General features: G+C 35.2%; 1 protein-coding gene across 1 annotated transcript in view; it reads right to left on the bottom strand.

Annotated features, from left to right (window-relative positions):
- Positions 1-19,293, bottom strand: part of SCAF4 (SR-related CTD associated factor 4) — a 59,635-nt gene that overhangs the window by 28,121 nt on the left and 12,221 nt on the right. Inside the window, 7 exon segments of the mRNA XM_047098689.1 lie at positions 3,431-3,607; positions 4,219-4,358; positions 4,666-4,768; positions 4,770-4,802; positions 5,949-6,110; positions 7,524-7,568; positions 8,743-8,826. Of these exon segments, the coding sequence (XP_046954645.1) occupies positions 3,431-3,607; positions 4,219-4,358; positions 4,666-4,768; positions 4,770-4,802; positions 5,949-6,110; positions 7,524-7,568; positions 8,743-8,826 (744 nt within the window).

Below are 19,293 nucleotides of genomic sequence, written 5' to 3' on the forward strand. Positions count from 1 at the left end.
GTCTACGAAAAACAAAACCCATGGTCTTTGCCATTTATCACACACACAGATATGTTCTTTTCAAGTTTATTCAGAGAAAGAGAGAGTGAGCACATATGCTCGAGTGAGCAGGGAGAGGAGCAGAGACAGGGAGAGAAAGTCGCAAGCAGGCTCCTCGCTGTCAGCACGGAGCCCAACTCGGGACTTGATCTCACGAACCATGAGATCATGACTTGAGCCAAAACCATGAGCTGGATGCTTAGCACCCCTCACATATAGATATGTTCTTTGAAGTTTTAAGATCTATACCTAATGCTTTGGAAGAAGATTTGAAGCAATTAAAAAATTAAACTGAAATCTATCCAAAAAGGCATTTTTTTGTTGCTTTTTAGGAAACTGAAGATCCATGAAGCACCTGAAGTAAATCGTTCCCAGTCAAGCTGTTCTACTAGCTTAAAACAGACCTTTTAGTCAAAGGAAAAGCACAGAATTTCTTTTTCTAAACTTCATGCAACTAATAAACACTGACCAACCAACTACTAGGGGTGAAACACTAGAGGAATTACAATTCAAATTAACAACAAAAAAATAAGGACTCCATTAGCATTACTGTTATTCAACATTTTTTTTGGAAGTCCTAGCCCCCCAATATAGTAAGAAAAAGAAACAGGCATAGATGTTGAAGAGGAAAAGTCAAATTTAGTAGCTACCCAGAAATCTCAGAGAACCTATTAGAAAACTAAGTGTTTAATAACACGACCACTTAAAAGAAACAAACAGGAAAAAGGACTAAATACCTTAAGAATAAATGAAGCAATAATTGAATAAGACTTAAATGAAAAATGATGTCAATAGAGATGCAGTATAAGAAGCTCTTGGCACTTCTTAAATTAATACATTTTAAAATTTATGCTAAATTTCATCTTTTTTTTTTAAGAGTTTTTAGAAAAATATTTTATTTATTTTTGAGACAGAGAGAGACAGATCATGAGCAGGGGAAGGGCAGAGAGAGAAGGAGACACAGAATCCAAAGCAGGCTCCAGGCCCTGAGCTGTCAGCACAGAGCCCAACACGGGGCTCAAACTCACAAACCGTGAGATCATGACCTGAGCTGAAGTCGGACGCTTAACCGACTGAGCCACCCAGGCGCCCCATGTTCATCTTGAAAAAGTATGCTGTGATGGTTAACTGTACCAATTTGACTAGGTTAGGGTGCCCAGTTGTTTGGTCAAATATTCATCTAGATGTTCCTGTGAAGGTCTTTTAAAAATGTGATTAACAATAATAGCATTTGAATAAAGAAATACCCTCCATAATGTGGGTGGGCCTCAACCACTCAGTTGAAGGCCTTAAGAGTAAGAACTTAGGTTTCTTGAACAAGGAATTCCCAAGACAGCAACATAGAAAACTTGCTCTGTAGAATTCAGACTCAAAACTGTAACATTAACTCTTACCTAATAAATTTCCAGCCTGCCTTCTGCCCTACAAATTTCAAATTTGCCAGCCTCCACAACTGAGTCAAATAATTTCTTAAAAATCAACCAATCTCTCTTTCTCCCCTTTCCCTCTGTGTGTGTGTAAGCAGTATTTTCCCCTGGAGAATACAGATTAATACATATGCCAAAGAAAGTCTGAAAAAGAAGCAGAGCGGGGTGCGTGTGTGTGTGTGATACTTGGAAATGAGATACAGAATATAGTATAGAAGCTGCAAGTATTTAAATTGTTATGACACAGAAATAAACGTATTAGCTGCGCACAATAGAATCCTAATGTCCACAAATAGACACAGAAACAAATGAGAATTCGGAATTCAGTGTATGACAAAAATAGTGAGGGAGAATTGGCTATTTCCAAAAAATTCGAGATTTAACTGTCTTGAACCATATTCTAAACTAGGTTCCAGATGGAATGAAGAGACAAACATAGAAAACAAAAATATAAAACTACCAAAATATTAAAAAAAAAAAAAAAATCCAAGCGGGAAGAGTTTTCCTAAACTCTGAAAGAGCAAACACAAATCTGTTCAAAGCAGAGAATTGCTTCCCCTTTTACTTTAGAACTTCCTGTTTGCAATTTTTTTTCCCTATTAGCATGTATTCCTTTTCTACTTATGTATGTTATTTGTTTTGAGAGAGAGCGTGCACGAGCAGGGGAAGGGCAGAGAGAAAGAAAGAATCCCAAGCAGGCTCCACTCTGCCAGTGAAGAGCCCAACGCGGGGCTCAGACTCCTGAACCATGAGATCATGACCTGAGCCAAAATCAAGAAGTGGACGCTTAACTGAGCCACCCAGGTGCCACTATTCAAACTTCTTTTAATCAGTAGTTGTTCATAAATCACTAAGATATAATGACAACCAGTATATACCAAATGCATTCTTTTTTGTTTAAGTGGGCTTCATGCCCAGTGCAGAGCCCAATGCAGGACTTGAACCCACAATTCTGAGATCAAGACATGAGCTAAGATTGAGTCGGACACTTAATCAACTGAGCCACCCAGGCACCCCCAAAATGGATTTTTAATTTGGACTACCAGCAATAAAGTTATTATATCTTAAAATTAAAATCTGGAAAGAATAAAAAATTTTAGAGATGATTAAACTAAAAATTATCACTTCATTCTAGGGTTTTCAAATATTTTTGCTTTTGCAGTGATACCTGTAAGATGAAATCAAAGTTTATATAGTCATAAACCCAATAAATACACAAGACATAAAACAGCTAAGATAGAGTTGCTTGAGTTAACATTTCAATGGGAAGCTCTAAGCTGTGCAAATTCAGCACATCTATGCCCTTACTAGCTCAGCTCCTTAAACATGCCTATGGCCAACAAAGTTGGAAGACACTGAACAAAACTCTCAAGTTATACATATTGTACCTAAGTTTTAACAGCAAAAAGCACAAGGTAACTTAATTGTCTATCAATAGAGGAATGGCTAAACTGTGACACACAGATGTAATAGAATACCCCTAATAAGCACTCAGTAAAAATGTAGAACTAAATCTACTAACCTTAACAACAAAGAAATAAGATTAAGATAAAAACAAGCAAGTTAAAAACTGTATATATTTTCTTTATAATATTTATAATTTATATTTATAACATTTATAATATTACCTATTGTGACATACAAACATATTATGACCAATGAAGAAAAATATATCCATGGGAAATTAGCTCGGAAAAGAGTAGTTATCTCCCAAGTATGGGGGTTAACGGTGAAAGCTTTCCTGTTTTCTTTTCCATTTCCTTTTTACTGGAAATTTTTGTAATGAGTATATATTACATTTATAACCAGGAAAAATAATCAATGTTTTGATATTGAGGGGGAAAATTCCTCCAACCAAAAAACAACAAAATGAACAATCTAGAGAGAAAGTAGAGAAGAAGTAACTTCCACATTCCAAATTGAGTGGTCTAAACAGTTAAGGTGGGTTATTGAGTGAAGCCTACCTTGTCAAATGCAGTTTTTTGCTCAGGCGGGGGGAAAGCAGCTTTTTGTTCAGGTGGCTGTGCAGGAGCCGTCTTTAACTGAGCCGTGATAGCCTGGACCTGCGCCATCACAGCATTGTCAATGGCGGGAGACTGTGGTTTTGGAGGTTGCTGAAAAGTCTGAAGGATCTGCTGAAGCTTAAAAAATGGGAAAACTGATAAACCACATAGCAAAGTATAATCATAGTATCAAAAGTTAATTTACTGAAGAGAAAAAATTCTTAAAGGTGACTCAAAATAGCGTAGGCACAAAGTAAACTGGAAAAAGAAAACACCTTTTAGTAATGGTTAAGTCTGTTGTAAATATCAGGGATTGGGGTCACTTAAGGTTAAAAATATATGCTGACACCCCAAAGGCAGAAAATGATGGTCAAAAAGAGAAAATACATTGAACTGTAAACAAGGTAAATAAACGTTCTCTAGAAAAATGTAAAATTCACCTCCAATCCAAATAATTTTGAAGTTAATTGGAAATGCTAGAATTATGAGCAACAATACCAACCAGTGAGCAGTTCTGAGGTTCTCTTCAAAGAGATATTGCCATTTCTCAGTATGTGGCTCCCTTATTTTTCACCTTTCCCACATCTTCTCTATTTATCCCTATTCCATTACCTTCCTACTGAAGGCTTTTCCAGGTGAAAAGTAGAAATATTTCCTCCCTTGAATGTCCTCACTAGTTAGGAAAGGAAAATCAAAACTGACAATAGTACCTAACTGCAAGGAATTTAATCTCCAGACAGGTAGTTTACCTGTTGACCTTGAGTTGTCTGAAACAGTTGGGCCACAGCAGCAAAAGCATCAGAGCTAGGCAACTGTGGTACAGATGGTACAGAGTTTGTAGTGGCTTGGGGGGGTTCAGAAGAAACTTTAACTGGAGGTGGAGGTGAGCCTAAAAAAGAAAAGGTCATTAAGACCTACAAAAACTTTAATCTACACATTTTCCTTTTTGAACTCCATTAAGCTTTTTTACTATAACAACATTCCATTCATTTTAATATATAGTAAAAACACAGATCGTGGTACTACAGCAAATACTGAAAGAGCATATTTTTACTAGAAATAAGAATTATGGAAAGTAAACCATAACTTCCAATTTCTTTTTTATGGAAAAATTCCACCAGTACAAACAGACTTCAAACTTCACATGCAGAAAAAGTTGTAACATTTTCTAAGTTCACAGATATATTTGACCATACCTTCATTATTAGTAACAGTTTCTGGTACTGGAGCGGCATTACTAGTTCCTGCTGCCATGTCCAAAAGAGGCTGAATAATTTCAATTTTGAATACTCCGTTTTTTTTGCCAAAGGTTCAGCACGCGAACTATTTTACTCTGTTATGTGTAACAAAACATGAATATACAATAAATATTTGCATAAATAATGTATTATACGTCTTACTAAAAAAAAAAAAATCCCAAGGCTAGTATTTCTGTACTAAATCTATTTCACAAACAGAAAAAAAAAGTTATCTTCAGAATTACAACCTGGTTAAAAACTACTCTGATAAAGTAAAAAACAAAGAAGGGGAAAAAAAAGGGGGGGGGGGAGAATCAGAAAAGAAATATAACCTGGATAATCCAAATAATAATAAAAAATGTATTTGAAATTTTCATTTCATTTATGATTACAAAAAAATGCCATCACCGACAAAAAAAAGTTATCTGAGGAAAGTAAATGAAGTGAAGAAGGATTTCTTCAGGATAATTATAACAGTTAAAATATTTACGAAACTGATCTGTAACTGATAGGTAAGTAATCTTATGGAGCAATAAATATGGAGAGCCAGAGATGTGTTATTCATGGGAGTAACTCTTATGTCCTACTCAAGATATGATCTTTTCTCCTGTATACTTATCCCATAAGAATACTCCTCCAAGAACATAAATATAATATCTACAACACTCAAATTTATATACTATTTACTGTAAATGTCCTCATTCTTCATTATTCTGAGTAGATTTAGCAGTGTATTTCTCCCACCTACTGGGAGTTCTACTATAAATGTCTGTAAAGTTTTTCTACCTTTCAACGGTACATAGTAAAATCAGCTATAAATACAAGGAATTAAATACTGTAGTCTGAATGCTAACGAATACCATTTATGCTCTAGCATCTCTACAGGCAGGAGAAAGCCATCAATTATTGGTCCCTTTCTTCTGCAATAAGCAACAATATGAGAGGAGTACTGCCTTCCTCCACTGTAGAATTTATCACTCAACTACAAGTAAATCTTTCCAACAATGTCTTCTTTAAAGTAAGATGGTGCTCCTTTTTCAACAGTACAACATTCCTGAAGAACTTCACAAGAAATTAAACATGAGATGACCACAACAGAAAACACTGGATTTTGTTTCAAGTTCAGAGACCACCACATAATTCTAATAGTACAGTACATTTCAAATACATAATATAAACAGATTCAAATAAATATAGAAATAACAATACAAGTTTTAATGTAAAAATGATTTTTACTATACCTTATCTTCAGATGGACAAAGATATAAATATTGGAATGTGGCAGTTATGTTTTTAGAGAATCTTGGCCCAAAAACATCTTTATCAGTTCCAAACTGATGACGAGACTGTCGCACAATTGAGTCAATTACATATAATCCTGGAACCTTGTACTCTGGTTTACACTACAAAGGTAAAAATGTAAAGTCAATACAAGAAAAGCAAAATCACAATTTGACACGCATTTATCTCCCTTTTATAGAATTCTATATATCCAATGAGTTTTTCTATCTAGAAAGTGCCTGAATATTTAGCTCTTATTGGCTAGCTTGTCAAAGTTCACAGCTCCATACAGAACAATCAATTATCTTGATACTTCAAATCCCCAATAATTTACATTGCCCTCTGATCCTTCTATCTCCCCACAATTTCCTGGAATCAACATTACTTTACCAATCCCTAAGCCACTTCCATACAAATCCACTTATTATGATACCTCCTACTCCAACTTACCCTGATTAAAAACAAAAGCTAAAAGGAGATACCATTTTTGTCTTATCAAATCAACAAGAAAAGAGACATTTATATACATTTCTGGTGGTACAATCTTTCTGGAAGATGACTTAGCAATAAAAGCAAAGCCTTATTTGATCCAACCATTCTATGTCTAGATATTTACCATAAGGAAAACAATTAAGATGCATCTAATTTTCTCTTTAAGGACAGCCACTGAAGTGAAACGTCTAACAACACAGAACCAGCTGGATAAACTTTGGAAACAATCATGTGATGGAATACTCTACAGATGTTTATGATAAATTTAGTGGGGAAAAACAGGTTATCAATGTCACCATTTTCCCTTTTATGAATGTACATGTACACAATTAAAAAATGAGTAGATCCAGATATAAATATCAAAGTCATTTGGGGTGGTGGCATGCAGGTAATTTTAATTTTTTTCTCTTTTACTTATTTACACTTTGATGTGCTACTATAAAAACTTCTACTGGCCATTTTTTTGGTCTACCGGGACTCTAATTCTCATCTCTTAGCTAGTATTCAAAGGCCATGGATCAAAGACAATGCCACACACATTTATTAGTATATACCACACGACACAGCTCCAGGTTGGGGAAGAAGACAGAGAGGTTTAAGTATCCGTTCTCAGTCCTCTGGTGAGACAGATGTGTGCTAATCACATGGTTATAAAACCAGATACAACTGTGAAACTGAAAAATGATTTAATTATGACAGAAGCAGAAAAAAATTAGAAAGAAAAACTTTACAAAGTGATTTCATTTGGAATACTCCAGGATTAGTTAAATGTCAACAAAGTAGACAGGGCAAACAGCAGGGGAGGAATGTCAGGGAAGCATCCAGCACAGTACAAAAGACTGGCTGAGTACCTACCTCACACTCAGTGCTCAGCCAACAGTACTGCTATAAATTTGTTTTTGTTTTGTTTAAAAACAAACTCAAGCCTAGTGACAACTTTTTTTTGTAGAGTGGGTTTAAAAGCAAGCATCCAGATTACAATGAAAAAAGTAAATTACAAATACTGATAACTAAAATGAGGTAATAATGAAATGAATAGTTACCTTTTTGATGAACTTTTCTACTATTTGAACTACATGCTTATAAAGCTGAAAAGAATTAGAAGAAAATTACTATGGTTTACATATTTCCACATTTTCAGTAATATAATTAGAAAATACTTGAAACCTTAAAATTTGCAAAATCTGAATAATTCTCAAGATAATAGTGAGTGAACCATGAGAAATAATCCTTAGTCAACAAGTGAATATAAATCAGAAAGAAATTAAGTAAAACAGAAACTACTAGGGTGCCTGGCTGGCTCAGTCAGCTGACCGTCCGACTCTGGATTTAGGCCCAGGTCATCATCTCATGGTTAGTGGGATTAAGCTCCTTGTCTGACTCCGCGTTGATAAGGGAGAGCCTATTTGGGTCTCTCTCTGCCCCTCCCCTACTCACACACTCTCTTTCCAAATATATAAACAAACATGAAATAAATAAATAACACAGAAACTACACCCCCCTCCCTTGGAAAAGAAGTTCCTTTTCTTAGATTTTTAATCAATAAGCCTTAATAAAGCAGTGTATCAAGCAACTTTATGAGGGATAAGAACAGTGTAATAAAATAACAGAAACACCTTTGATTCTACTCTCCATTTCAGTTAATTCAACTTTCTGAGTCAGTCTCTCTCTCTCTCTCTCTCTCTCACACACACACATACACAGGCAACTATGTGAGGCAACGGATGTGCTAATTAGCTTGACTGTGTTAATCATTTCATAATGTATGTATGTATCAAACTATCATGTTCCTCTTTTCTTTTTAATGTTAAACAATTTTGAGAGAAAGGGAGAGAATCCCAAAAAAATCACTCAGCGCAGAGCCTGACGCAGGGCTCGATCTCACAAATGTGAGATCATGACCCAAGCCAAAATCAAGAGTCAAGTGCTGAACCAACTGAGCCACCCAGGAGCCCCAAACCATCATGTTCTGTTCTGTCCAATTCTATTCTTAAATATATTCGATTTTATTTGTCAATTATACCTCAACAAAGCTTGAAACAATATAAAGGGGAGATACTATAGAACAACAAAAGGAAAAAAGCGGGTTTTGAAATAATATGTTACAACACAAATACACTGTACTTTATTATCATACACCTTCAGCAAAAGCTAGTTATTGCTCTCTGATTCAGGCCTAAACTAACAGGTTGAATTCTCATGTTTAACAATATTTTCAAAATTTCCAAAAAAATTTTTCAAATTAAATATTTTTACTCTTACCTTAATAGCTTTAATAGCAGCTTTAGTGATAAGAATCATCTTGGCTCGAGAGATGGGAGGTTTCATATCCATAAGTGAAAAGAGCTTAAAAAAAAAAAAAAACGAAAATAATTTAAAAATTAAAGGTAAAGTTAGAAGTCAATTCCCAGTTCTACAAAGACACTGTAATTTATTAACTAAAAGAATAACAAACTTTTGAAACTAAGTTTAAGATTTTAGCTAGTAAAGAAAATCCAAGCACTTTTCTATATAACCTGCATCACCACTAAGAAAATACAGTGGGGAAACAATATTAAACATTAGCAAAGAAGAAAAAAAAACATTAATTCACAAAATCTGTAACTAAAATAATTGCAAAGTTTTGCTGAAGAACTCAAAAATGATTTGAACAGAAACATACCATGTTCCTGGACTGAAAGCTATAATCTGACTCAATATTTAATGCAAACCTTACTGAGATTTTAGAGAACTTTAAATAATTCTAAGGTTCATTTGGAGAAAGATTCATTAAATCAGGCAAGACATTTAAAATCCTGGAATTCACAATTTCTTGGATTAGTCAGGAATGGCACCATAAATGGCACCATACTGAACAAATCCCATGACAGTAAATCCAACAATCAGGTGCTCCCCATGAGATTTAACCACCCATGTATATACTCCTTCCCCCCAAAGCTTAAATCGAACCAAGACATAATGAGAGCCCACAGAGGGTTATAAAGACAAAACCCTGACATGAAGAAGCTTATATCTAGCTTCTTAAATTCTTCTTCTGCTTTTTTTGTTTGTTTGTTTGTTTAATCATGGGCAAAACACTCACTTAGGACTTCTAAAAACATATTTTGAAGTAAGTTTCAGGGATTTATATGAATCATATTTCCTTCCATTTTCATCTAAATAATGTTGATATTTCAAATATGGAATCTCTAAAGACACAGACCTTTACTAGACCACTAAGAAGCTAACCTAAAGGACAAAGTCTCTCTTCATACGGTAAACACTCCTACCTGGTAGGGTATCCTAAAAATTCAGAGAATTTTCACAGCTTTTCAAAACTACAGACACAAAGGGACTACAGGTAACAGTAATATTAGAAAAGGTATGGAATGACAGATACAATCAATACAAGAACCAGACTTAAGACTTAAAACTCTGGTTTAAGCAGAGAAAGAATTTTTCCATAAGCAGTATTAAGATACAGAAAATAGGAGAAATACAAAGACATTAAGAAAGGAATTTTGTTTTCAAAAAAGTGGTTCTCTAAATAAGGTCATGATTCTTTATTATTTACCAATGTAATAAAAATTATCCTTGAGAACAATGCTCACTAACAGAAAACAATTAGAAAGGAGACAGTAATCTTTGAGTTTATATAAACTAATGAGAAATTTAAAAAAAATAAAAGATAATTTAAAGTATGGCAACTTAAATGTAAATTCTAAAAATGTAGGGCACCTGGGTGGTTCAGTCTGTTAAGTGTCTGACTCTGGGTCAGGTCATGATCTCAGCCCTGCACTGGGCTCTAGGCTGTCAGCCCAGAGCCGCTTCAGATCCTCAATCTCCATCTTTCTCTGCCCCTCCCCCACTTGCACACCCATCTCTCAAAAATAAAACATTAAAAAAAGTTCTAAAAACGTGAATGTAAAATTCTAAAAATTTTAAAAATGAAATATATAGCATGCATTTATACAGGATATATTCTGACCATTTATGAGTTAAAAAACTTATGAAGAATTAAGACAATTTATTATTACTGTTGTTCTATTTCCTTCTCTGTACCTTAAAGCAAAGAAAAGGAACGCAAAAAAGTTTATATATGGATCTTAAGAAAGAACAACAGTGAAAACTACTTCTCTGGTAATTAAAAGCTTGGAGAATCATATTTTCATGAAGCCTGAGCCAAAGCTAATATTCATTTAATGTACTGAATAGCACTTCTCATTTCAGCAGTAAGCAACCTGCCATAGAAAAAAACTCAGCCAACAGAGCACACAAGACAGATCAGTGTACCTTTTGATAAAATGCTCCATAATCTATATTTAAATTATAACTTGTTAAAAAAATTAAAATACAGACTATATCATAAAGTAGTATAACCATTCAAGCAAAAGACCAGCAAGAGAACCTCAAGTGCTATCCATTATCTAAGAGACAGTGAAAAAGGTATTATGTTAATACATTTCAGGAAGAAAAGATGACTTGGGAAGAGGAGGGAACCAACATTTGTGAACTACTATGTACAAGGAAGATTTAAGTTTAGTGGTACATAAATTTATTTAGTTTCACATTAACAACTAACAGATTCTCTTATACCTGTTTTGAGATGGTACTCAAAAGGATTACATCTGTTTTGGATGATGCCCAGGGAATGGGTGTGAACTAAAATTTATAGATTTCATAGCTCACAATTCCCAATAGCATACTCATACCCTTAATAAAATGCTGCTTATTGATTAAATACATACCACATCATTAACTATGATGGGGAACACAGACAAAATATCAAACACGCATTTATGCCTGTCTATATGCATTGTTTTGACTCAGGAGTAATGATGAAACACACTGAATTTAAATTCCGGATGCCTACTGAAATTCAGGCAGACATGAGAATACGGATCTGGAACACAAAAGATCCAGGCTAGAAACTGGAAAGTCACAGAATCAAAGCCATGAGTATGGGTGAGGAGAAATTTGTAGTTAAGAAAACAACCAAGAACATATAAGCTAAGGTATACCAAAAATTCCTGTGTGGTACAGAGAAAGGGGTTGCAAAAATGAACACCAGGACAAACGCCAAAAATTAAAGGCATTTGGCATGGTCAAAAGGTATTAAGAGGTGCAAACCAAACCTTGTTCAGTTGGACTATGAGGTGGCTGAACAGATATGTTTCTGAAAGTGATTTCAAAGTCCAACTGGTAAAGTGGCAGGTGAGGAGGCAGAAATGCAGTTTTGGATCATTTTTCACTAATGTAATGAATCTCTGAGAGCTCAGAAATAGCAAACGAAGTGTCTTGTACACAGAGGAGGCAGAGCCCTGTTTCAGTGCTTTACAGATGACCACCCTTAAACATCTCTTATTTGTGAGTACTGTAATCCTTCTATAACATTTAAGTTTCTTTTTAGATGCTCTTTCCTTTACAAATGCCTTTCTTAAACCTTAAAGCTGTACATCTGTATTTATATAATTTATGAAGAAAAACACCACAGGCAGATATAGAAGTTTCAAAACTGGAGGTTTAAAAATTACCTTTTAAAAGCTCAGTGAATGTTAGCAATATTTTATTGACTTCTTCAAAGCACAAATTTATCCATCAGTCTATCTTTTTTTTTTTTTTTGAGACAGAGCGCAAGGAGGGGAGGGGCAGAAAGAGAGGGGCACAGAGGATCTGAGGCAAAGTCTGTGTTGACAGCAAACAGACTAATGTGAGGCTTGAACTCACAACTGTGAGATCATGACCTGAGCTGAAGTTGGACACTTAACCAACTGAGCCACCCAGACACCCCTTTCAGTCTCTACTTTTGCAAAGCAAAAAGGTCCCTAGTATCCAGATCAATGCCTTCATTGGAAAAAGAGACTCAGAAATTATGCTGAAATCGATAGACTTTACTGTAACTATGAACACTGGCACTATGTATTTAAATAGAAACACCAACAGCCTTTATGATAGTTAAATATTGTAGTTCCATTTTACAGATGAGAACACTGAGGCACAAAAGTTCAAGAACAGCTAGAAGTCATAAAGCTAATTAAGTGGTAAATTCAGTCTGTGGTCTACCACTGCCCAAAGCTCAAGTTCTTTCCAATAACTACCTAAGAATAAGCAAATTATTTAATTAATACTATAATGCATTACCCCAGTGGAATGAACAATACACAGATATTAAAGATGATAAACACTGTATGACTAAAAACATATACATATACACACATGCATGCATGGAGACCCAAATGAGAAAGTAGACAAAAATATAATTGTTACGAGGAGTTGGACTCAAAAATTTTTTAGTAACAAAAAAAAAGTGACCTAGAGATAAAGGGATGTGCCCAGACAAGCAATAAGAGGCAATGTACTGTCCTTAACTGGATCTAGAGCGAAGCTGAAATTGAATAATCTTAGAAAAGAAAGAGTTAACTGCATGTTGGCTGAGGAATCTCTCAGAAGCACACAAACTTGTGCTGACCTAAGACTCAGATTATACTTACTGAATGAATTTTTAAAAACAATAAATTTCTGTTTAAGTAATGATCAGAACATAAGATCAATAATCAACTGTCTGGGAAATCCTGGCTCCACCACTTGCTGTAAGAAGTTGTTCCTTCATCTGTAAAATGAAAATAATAGCCTCTACATTTAGAGAAGTTTAACACAAACAACACATTCAAAAAGCACTTAATGCAGCACCTAGCACAAAGTAAATACAAATAGATGTTACCTATTATTACCACCACATATAATTTGGTTGAAAGGAGAAAACAATCCTGGAGATAATCCAAAGTAGTGTTTTTCAAACTGTGGGTTGAAGTACATTAGAATAGAAATATAAACAATGGATGTGACACAACTTTTTTAGTGGAACAGAGTAAAAAATACAATAGCATTATGCACAGCAAAGGTAAGTACTATTTGGTGAAACTTCTTAGTTTTGTGTGTGCCCAAACACCTGACTCTACGTAAAATTTCAAGTCGTACCACGGGAGTGACAGTCAAAAAATTGTGAAAGGCAAGGACTCAGAGAAAAATTATTTTGTTTCCAAATGAGGAAAATACAGCCCAAACTAACTGCTGTAACCTTTCAATAATAAACAGATTCCTTAAACCACGAACACATTTTTTACAAACTGCAGGAAAACAGCATCATCAAGTTAGAAAAAAAATTTCACATTTTTCAATCAAGTTTAGAATATGCAGTATATTCAGAGTAGAAACAAGGGTAGAGATAATTCAGGCTCTAGTTATTTCTGACCAACATCCAGTCTCAGCCAACAAGCCTCAAGAAAAAAAATCTATTGGCTGTATATAAAAGCCTGAGAACCATAAAATTCAGTATAACTCCAACAAACTACTAGTGAAAAAGAAAAAAATCAGACGTTGTGGTATTCTGGAAAGAGTCAGAAAGACCTGGTTTTGATTCTGGGTCCAGCCATGTAACACAATTCTGGGCAGATTATGTAACCTCTGTAGGGCGCAGCATCCTCCTATGTAAAAACGACATGGTGGTTATCTACTTCAGAGGTTTCAGTGAGAACTGAATTAGTTCTTGCACATGGAATGACTAGTGTTATCACCTGCAACAGGGCAGGTGCTCAATAAATATTCCTAGGAGCAGCACTCTCCCTACTACTACAGCCTATATTCACAATTAATGTAATCTGTCAATGAAAACAACTATGTCAAAGCAGCCAGAGGAAACCATGCAATTCTCTAATATAAAATAGCAGAAGCAGTAGGCCGATAAAGGTACAAGACCCCCTTGGAAGGCATCAGTTGGAAAAAAATACGTGCCAACAACAGACTGAGTTTGGCTTTTTGCCCTGTCACTAGCTAAATGACTATAAAAAATATAAATGTGAATATAGTCTTGCAACATGCCTGATAGACAAAGTAGTCTACAAATTATTAAGAATCATTCATCAAAAACTCTTATTTCAATAAAGAATAGTTTCAGGAGAAGGTAAAGAATAAGAATATTTGGCCTGTGACACCTGTAGAATTCAGTTTGAGGCAGTCAAAGTAACAAGATACTCTGCTATTCACTAACAGTATAAACTTTGACAAATTTAGTTAACTTCTTTAAACTTCAAGGATTTTTAAACATGAAAAGGGGGATTAATAGTATACATTACATCTTATAAGGCTGTTAGGATTAAATGAGATAACATACAGACATCTCAACCTAGTAACTGACACATAAGTAGCTCACTAAATAAAGCTATACAATGTCTGAGAATCTTTGCATCTACGATTGCATTTAGAGAAAACTTCTCTGTAGTGATGGTACGGTAGTATCAAAGACTCTTAAAGCTGTATAGCACCTTAGTATCTAATCCAGTACTCACACCGAATTCAGAACCACTTTTATAGTACATCTGCAGTTCCCGCCTAGTGACATAAGGCTTAATAACTCATAACTAATCAGCTCCAGTGGTTACAAAAGCCTCCTGTGAACTAACCCTGAATCTCCCTTCTGATACCTTCCCTCTCCTGTTCCAATTCTGCACAATATTTATCTCTCTCATGATAAAATATTCAAAGGTAACTAAACCGACTTCCCTTCCACCTATCTTCTTCAACTATTAAGTGGTATTTCTTGATCTATTCTGGCTCTTTTTTTTTTTAAATATTTATTTTGAGGGCAAGCAAGAGTGAGCGAGCGAGCAAGCACACAGGGGAGGGGCCGAGAGAGAAAGAAGAGAATCCCAAGCAGGTTCAGCGAGGTCTCACGACCCTGGGATCATGACCTGAGCTGCAATCAAGAGTTGGATGCTTAACCGACTGAGCCACCCAGGCGCCCCCTGGCTAATTTCTTTTAAGTATGATACCACCAAATGGACATCGTCCAGATATATTACTGTGTTAATGGAATCTAGTGTATTTTCTTAGTTTCCTATTTCTGCAAAAACACATTACCACAAACTTAGTAGCATAAAAGCAACACAAATGCATCTTGCAGTTTTGGAGGTCAGAATCTCTAGTCTGAATTGAGGTGATAGCAGGGCTACATTCCTTCTGGAGGCTCTAGGGCAGTATCTATTCCTTGGCTTTTCCAGCTTCTACAGGGTGCCTACGTAGACTCCTTTGGCTTACGGTCTCCTCCTCCATCTTCAAAGACAACGGGGTGGCATCTTCTTCCATCCTCCCTGACCTCTGTGTTTGTTGTCACATCACTTTCTGATTCTCCTCCCTCTTTTGTGTAAAGACCCTTGGGATTACATTGGGCTCATCTAGATAATTCAGGATAATTCACCCATCCTAATTAATATTCTTAACCTAATCAAATCTTCAAAGTCTCTTGTAAGGTAACATATTAACAGGTTCCAGGATTCTGAGGGGGGGGGCTTATTTATGATCTCCAAAAACAGCAGTGCTTAATCCATTAACTCACATCTATAATCAACCAAAACCCTCAAACTGTTTCCAATGGAATCTCTCTCAAAACTAGATCTTCATGTTGACTTTATGTTGGTTTCAGACAGTCCTTTCAATCTACTCAGGCCATCTGGAAATAATTTTCTGCCACTTGATGTAGTAGCTACTCCAATCAGCTCGTAAATTTCATTAACGTGCTTTATATGCCTTCCTCCAACTCAATGTTTTTAAAAATAAGAACAGGACCTACTTGTGGGATGACCCTGATATTCCCTGGACACTGCCAGTCAGCTAAAATTCATTTAACACTCCATCCTGTCTATATTTTTCTAATTTATTCATAATGAAATCATGACAAATATCTTTCTGAAATATTTGGTTTACAGTCCTCACTACACAAAACACACTTCACAAAAGAAAAAAGATTAATGTATTCTGCTCTGAATTGTTAGTGAATCTGTTCTGACTCCTAGACTAGAAATTTCTAGTTGTTCATAAAACAAACTAACAACCATCAGAGATGAAAGTTACTGGCATTGAGTCTACAATTTCTGGAATATGCCTTTTCCTATTTTTTTAAAAAGATCTGTCAAAGCAGTGAAAGAATCAGAAGATCATTCTAGTCTAAGTAATTCTTCTAACCTTAAATCCCTCAATGTTTTCTTTAGGAATCATTCAATGGCATACTTACCACTACCTTTTCTCCCCTAAACTTTAAAATATTTGCTTTCCTAACATTTATTTTATAATGAATTATATCGATTATACATGTAGTATTCCTTCCTTCCTATTATCACCTCCAAGATGACAAATTTTGCCTTAAGCTCCTGTTATTAATACTTAACTACAAACTTTAAAGAAAAATATGAATGCTTCCAAAAGGAAACACGTACACTTACAGGCTAGTATTCAAATCTTCCTCCTGACAGATGCAGATATCAAAGCATTTAATTCTAGTCTTTCTTCCTCTTCATTCGACTCAATGTATCAGACACATGAGCTTCAACCAAATCAAGTTAACTCCAACATAACTTGAATGTTTATTAGTAACATATAAACACTTTACAGAAGTACACATCAAATTTCCTAACAGAAGATAATTACGAAAAAAAAAAACTTTAAAATCCTCTTTTCTGCAAAGATGCTTTGTCTATCTAATTACAGCCTGAAGATAACTCTGTAAAAAAAAATTCTTACTGCTGGAACAATTAGGAAAGGGATAGCTTACAGTTCCTTTTTACTTGGCATTTCACTTTATGCCTTTATATACACTTTACCAAATGTTTGTTGGAACTAATACTTTCGTAATACTGGGTAATTCAGGGGCACTTGGGTGGCTCAGTGGATTAATTATATGACTCTTGGTTTTGGCTCAGGTCATGATCTCACAGTTTCTGGGTCTGAGCCCCATATCAGGCTCCGTGCTGACAATGTGGAGTTCACTTGGGATTCTCTCTCTCCTCCTCTCCTGCTCTCTCTCTCTCTCAAAAGCAAATAAATAAACTTAAAAAAAAAAAAAATACTGGGCAATTCAACATGATGGGGGAGGAGCTGGGAGGTACAGAGGGTTGCAAAACCACCACACATTAAACAATGCCATTCTGCCAACTATGCCATTCTACCTGAAAGCAGAACACGTACAAGATGGTGAAATTGAAAAATATGTACAGGAAAGTAACTCAATTAACAAAGAAAACCCCAATAGCTGATTAATAAATACAGAAAAAAAGTTCAACCTTACCAATAATCAAAGAAGCACAAAGTAAAACAAAGAGACACAATTCTTCAATTATCTAACTGGCACAAAGGTAGATCAGCATCAAGCAAAGGCGGCACTGCCCTCTGCTGATGAGACCTAATTGGTGAGCTTTAATTCCAGAAGGAAATTTAAACCTATGTACCAAGAACTAAAAAATGTTAGTATCTTTTAAACTAAGAATTCCACTTCTAGAAGTTTATCTAAAACAATAATCATTTGCACTCAAATCTTCCATGATTTGAAAATTAGAAAAAATATTAATGGTATTCAGTGGGATATTTTCTTTTATTTCCTAAACTTATATACTTGTATTAATATTAAAATTGAAATACTCAAACCCATTGACTTAAAAATGAAAAACTTTGTATGAAACAAAGTTTCTCAACTTTTGATTATAAGTAAATAGAACCATCATTATCAGATACAGCTTATTCATTACTTAAACACTGTCTTTGATATTAACACTTATATCCAAGTCAGTGGCTTGTAAATCTTTAATAAAATTTTTCAAAATTATTAAAATATTTAAAAATCAATTTTAAATTTGTTCCTTTAAATCTTTATAATAAGGGATACCTTGTGGATACAAAACCCAAATTTAAGAAATCACTGTCTTTAGAATAGACTTTGTTGACCTTTGTGCATTAAACAAAGTATCCCTTTGGGGTGCCTTGGTGGCTCAGTCGATTGAGTGTCCGACTTCGCTCAGGTCATGATCTCACAGCTCGTGAGTTCAAGCCCCGCGTCAGGCTCTGTGCTGACAGCTCGGAGCCTGGAGCCTGCTTCACATTGTGTCTCTCTCTGCACCAACCCACTCGCATTCTGTCTCTGTCTCTCTCAAAAATAAACAAACATTAAAGAAAGTATCTCTTTAATTACTGACATACACTTCACTGCCAAGCAAATTGTATTTACTTTCTATAAAGTCAAAAGTCCTTTGAAACCCAAATGATTAACCAATTTTCCACTTGCTTAGAGGAAAGTATACAGACAAGACAGTCTGGCATTAATATGAAATATTCTTAAGATGGAGCAAACTTACAAAGCTTTATTTTTTTTTTAATGTTTTATTTATTTTTGAGAGAGAGAGAGACAGACGGACAGACAGACCGCAAGTAGGGGAGGGGTAGACAGCAAGAGGGAGACACAATCCAAAGCAGGCTCCAGGCTCTGAGCTGTCAGCAAAGAGCCCAACACGGGGCTTGAACTCATGAACCAGTGAGATCATGACCTGAGCCAAAGTTGGACACTTAACCGACCAACTGAGCCACCCAGGCGCCCCTACAAGGCTTTAAAACAAAGAGTCAGGAAAAAGAAACTATTGTCTCCCTGTTCCTACTGAGCAGTCTTTCATTTGACTTAAACACTACAAAATAGTTCCACTGATTTCTCTATAAAATTCACTCTTCAGATTTCTCATGATTCCTATCCAGATATTTTTACAAGTAACAATGCTGCACAAAGTATTCTCAAGTTAAAAAAAATTTTCATACTTTTCCTACATTGCTTTATCTTACTACATCCTACATCCTCCTACAAACACTCCAGCTTTTCTCCTCGTTCCAGAATTTAGAGAAATGCACTACAAAATACACATGTAAGTGCAAATGAAAACTGTTAACACTAAATACAAAACCACTTTTGATTTAACTACTTATATTTCTATGTGAATTAAGAAAACAGCATACAGCAAACAGTTT

Source organism: Lynx rufus, unplaced genomic scaffold (assembly GCF_022079265.1).
Source record: "Lynx rufus isolate CCGP_SWC_20201006 ecotype Redwood Valley unplaced genomic scaffold, mLynRuf1.p SCAF_5, whole genome shotgun sequence".
Lineage (NCBI taxonomy): Eukaryota > Metazoa > Chordata > Mammalia > Carnivora > Felidae > Lynx > Lynx rufus.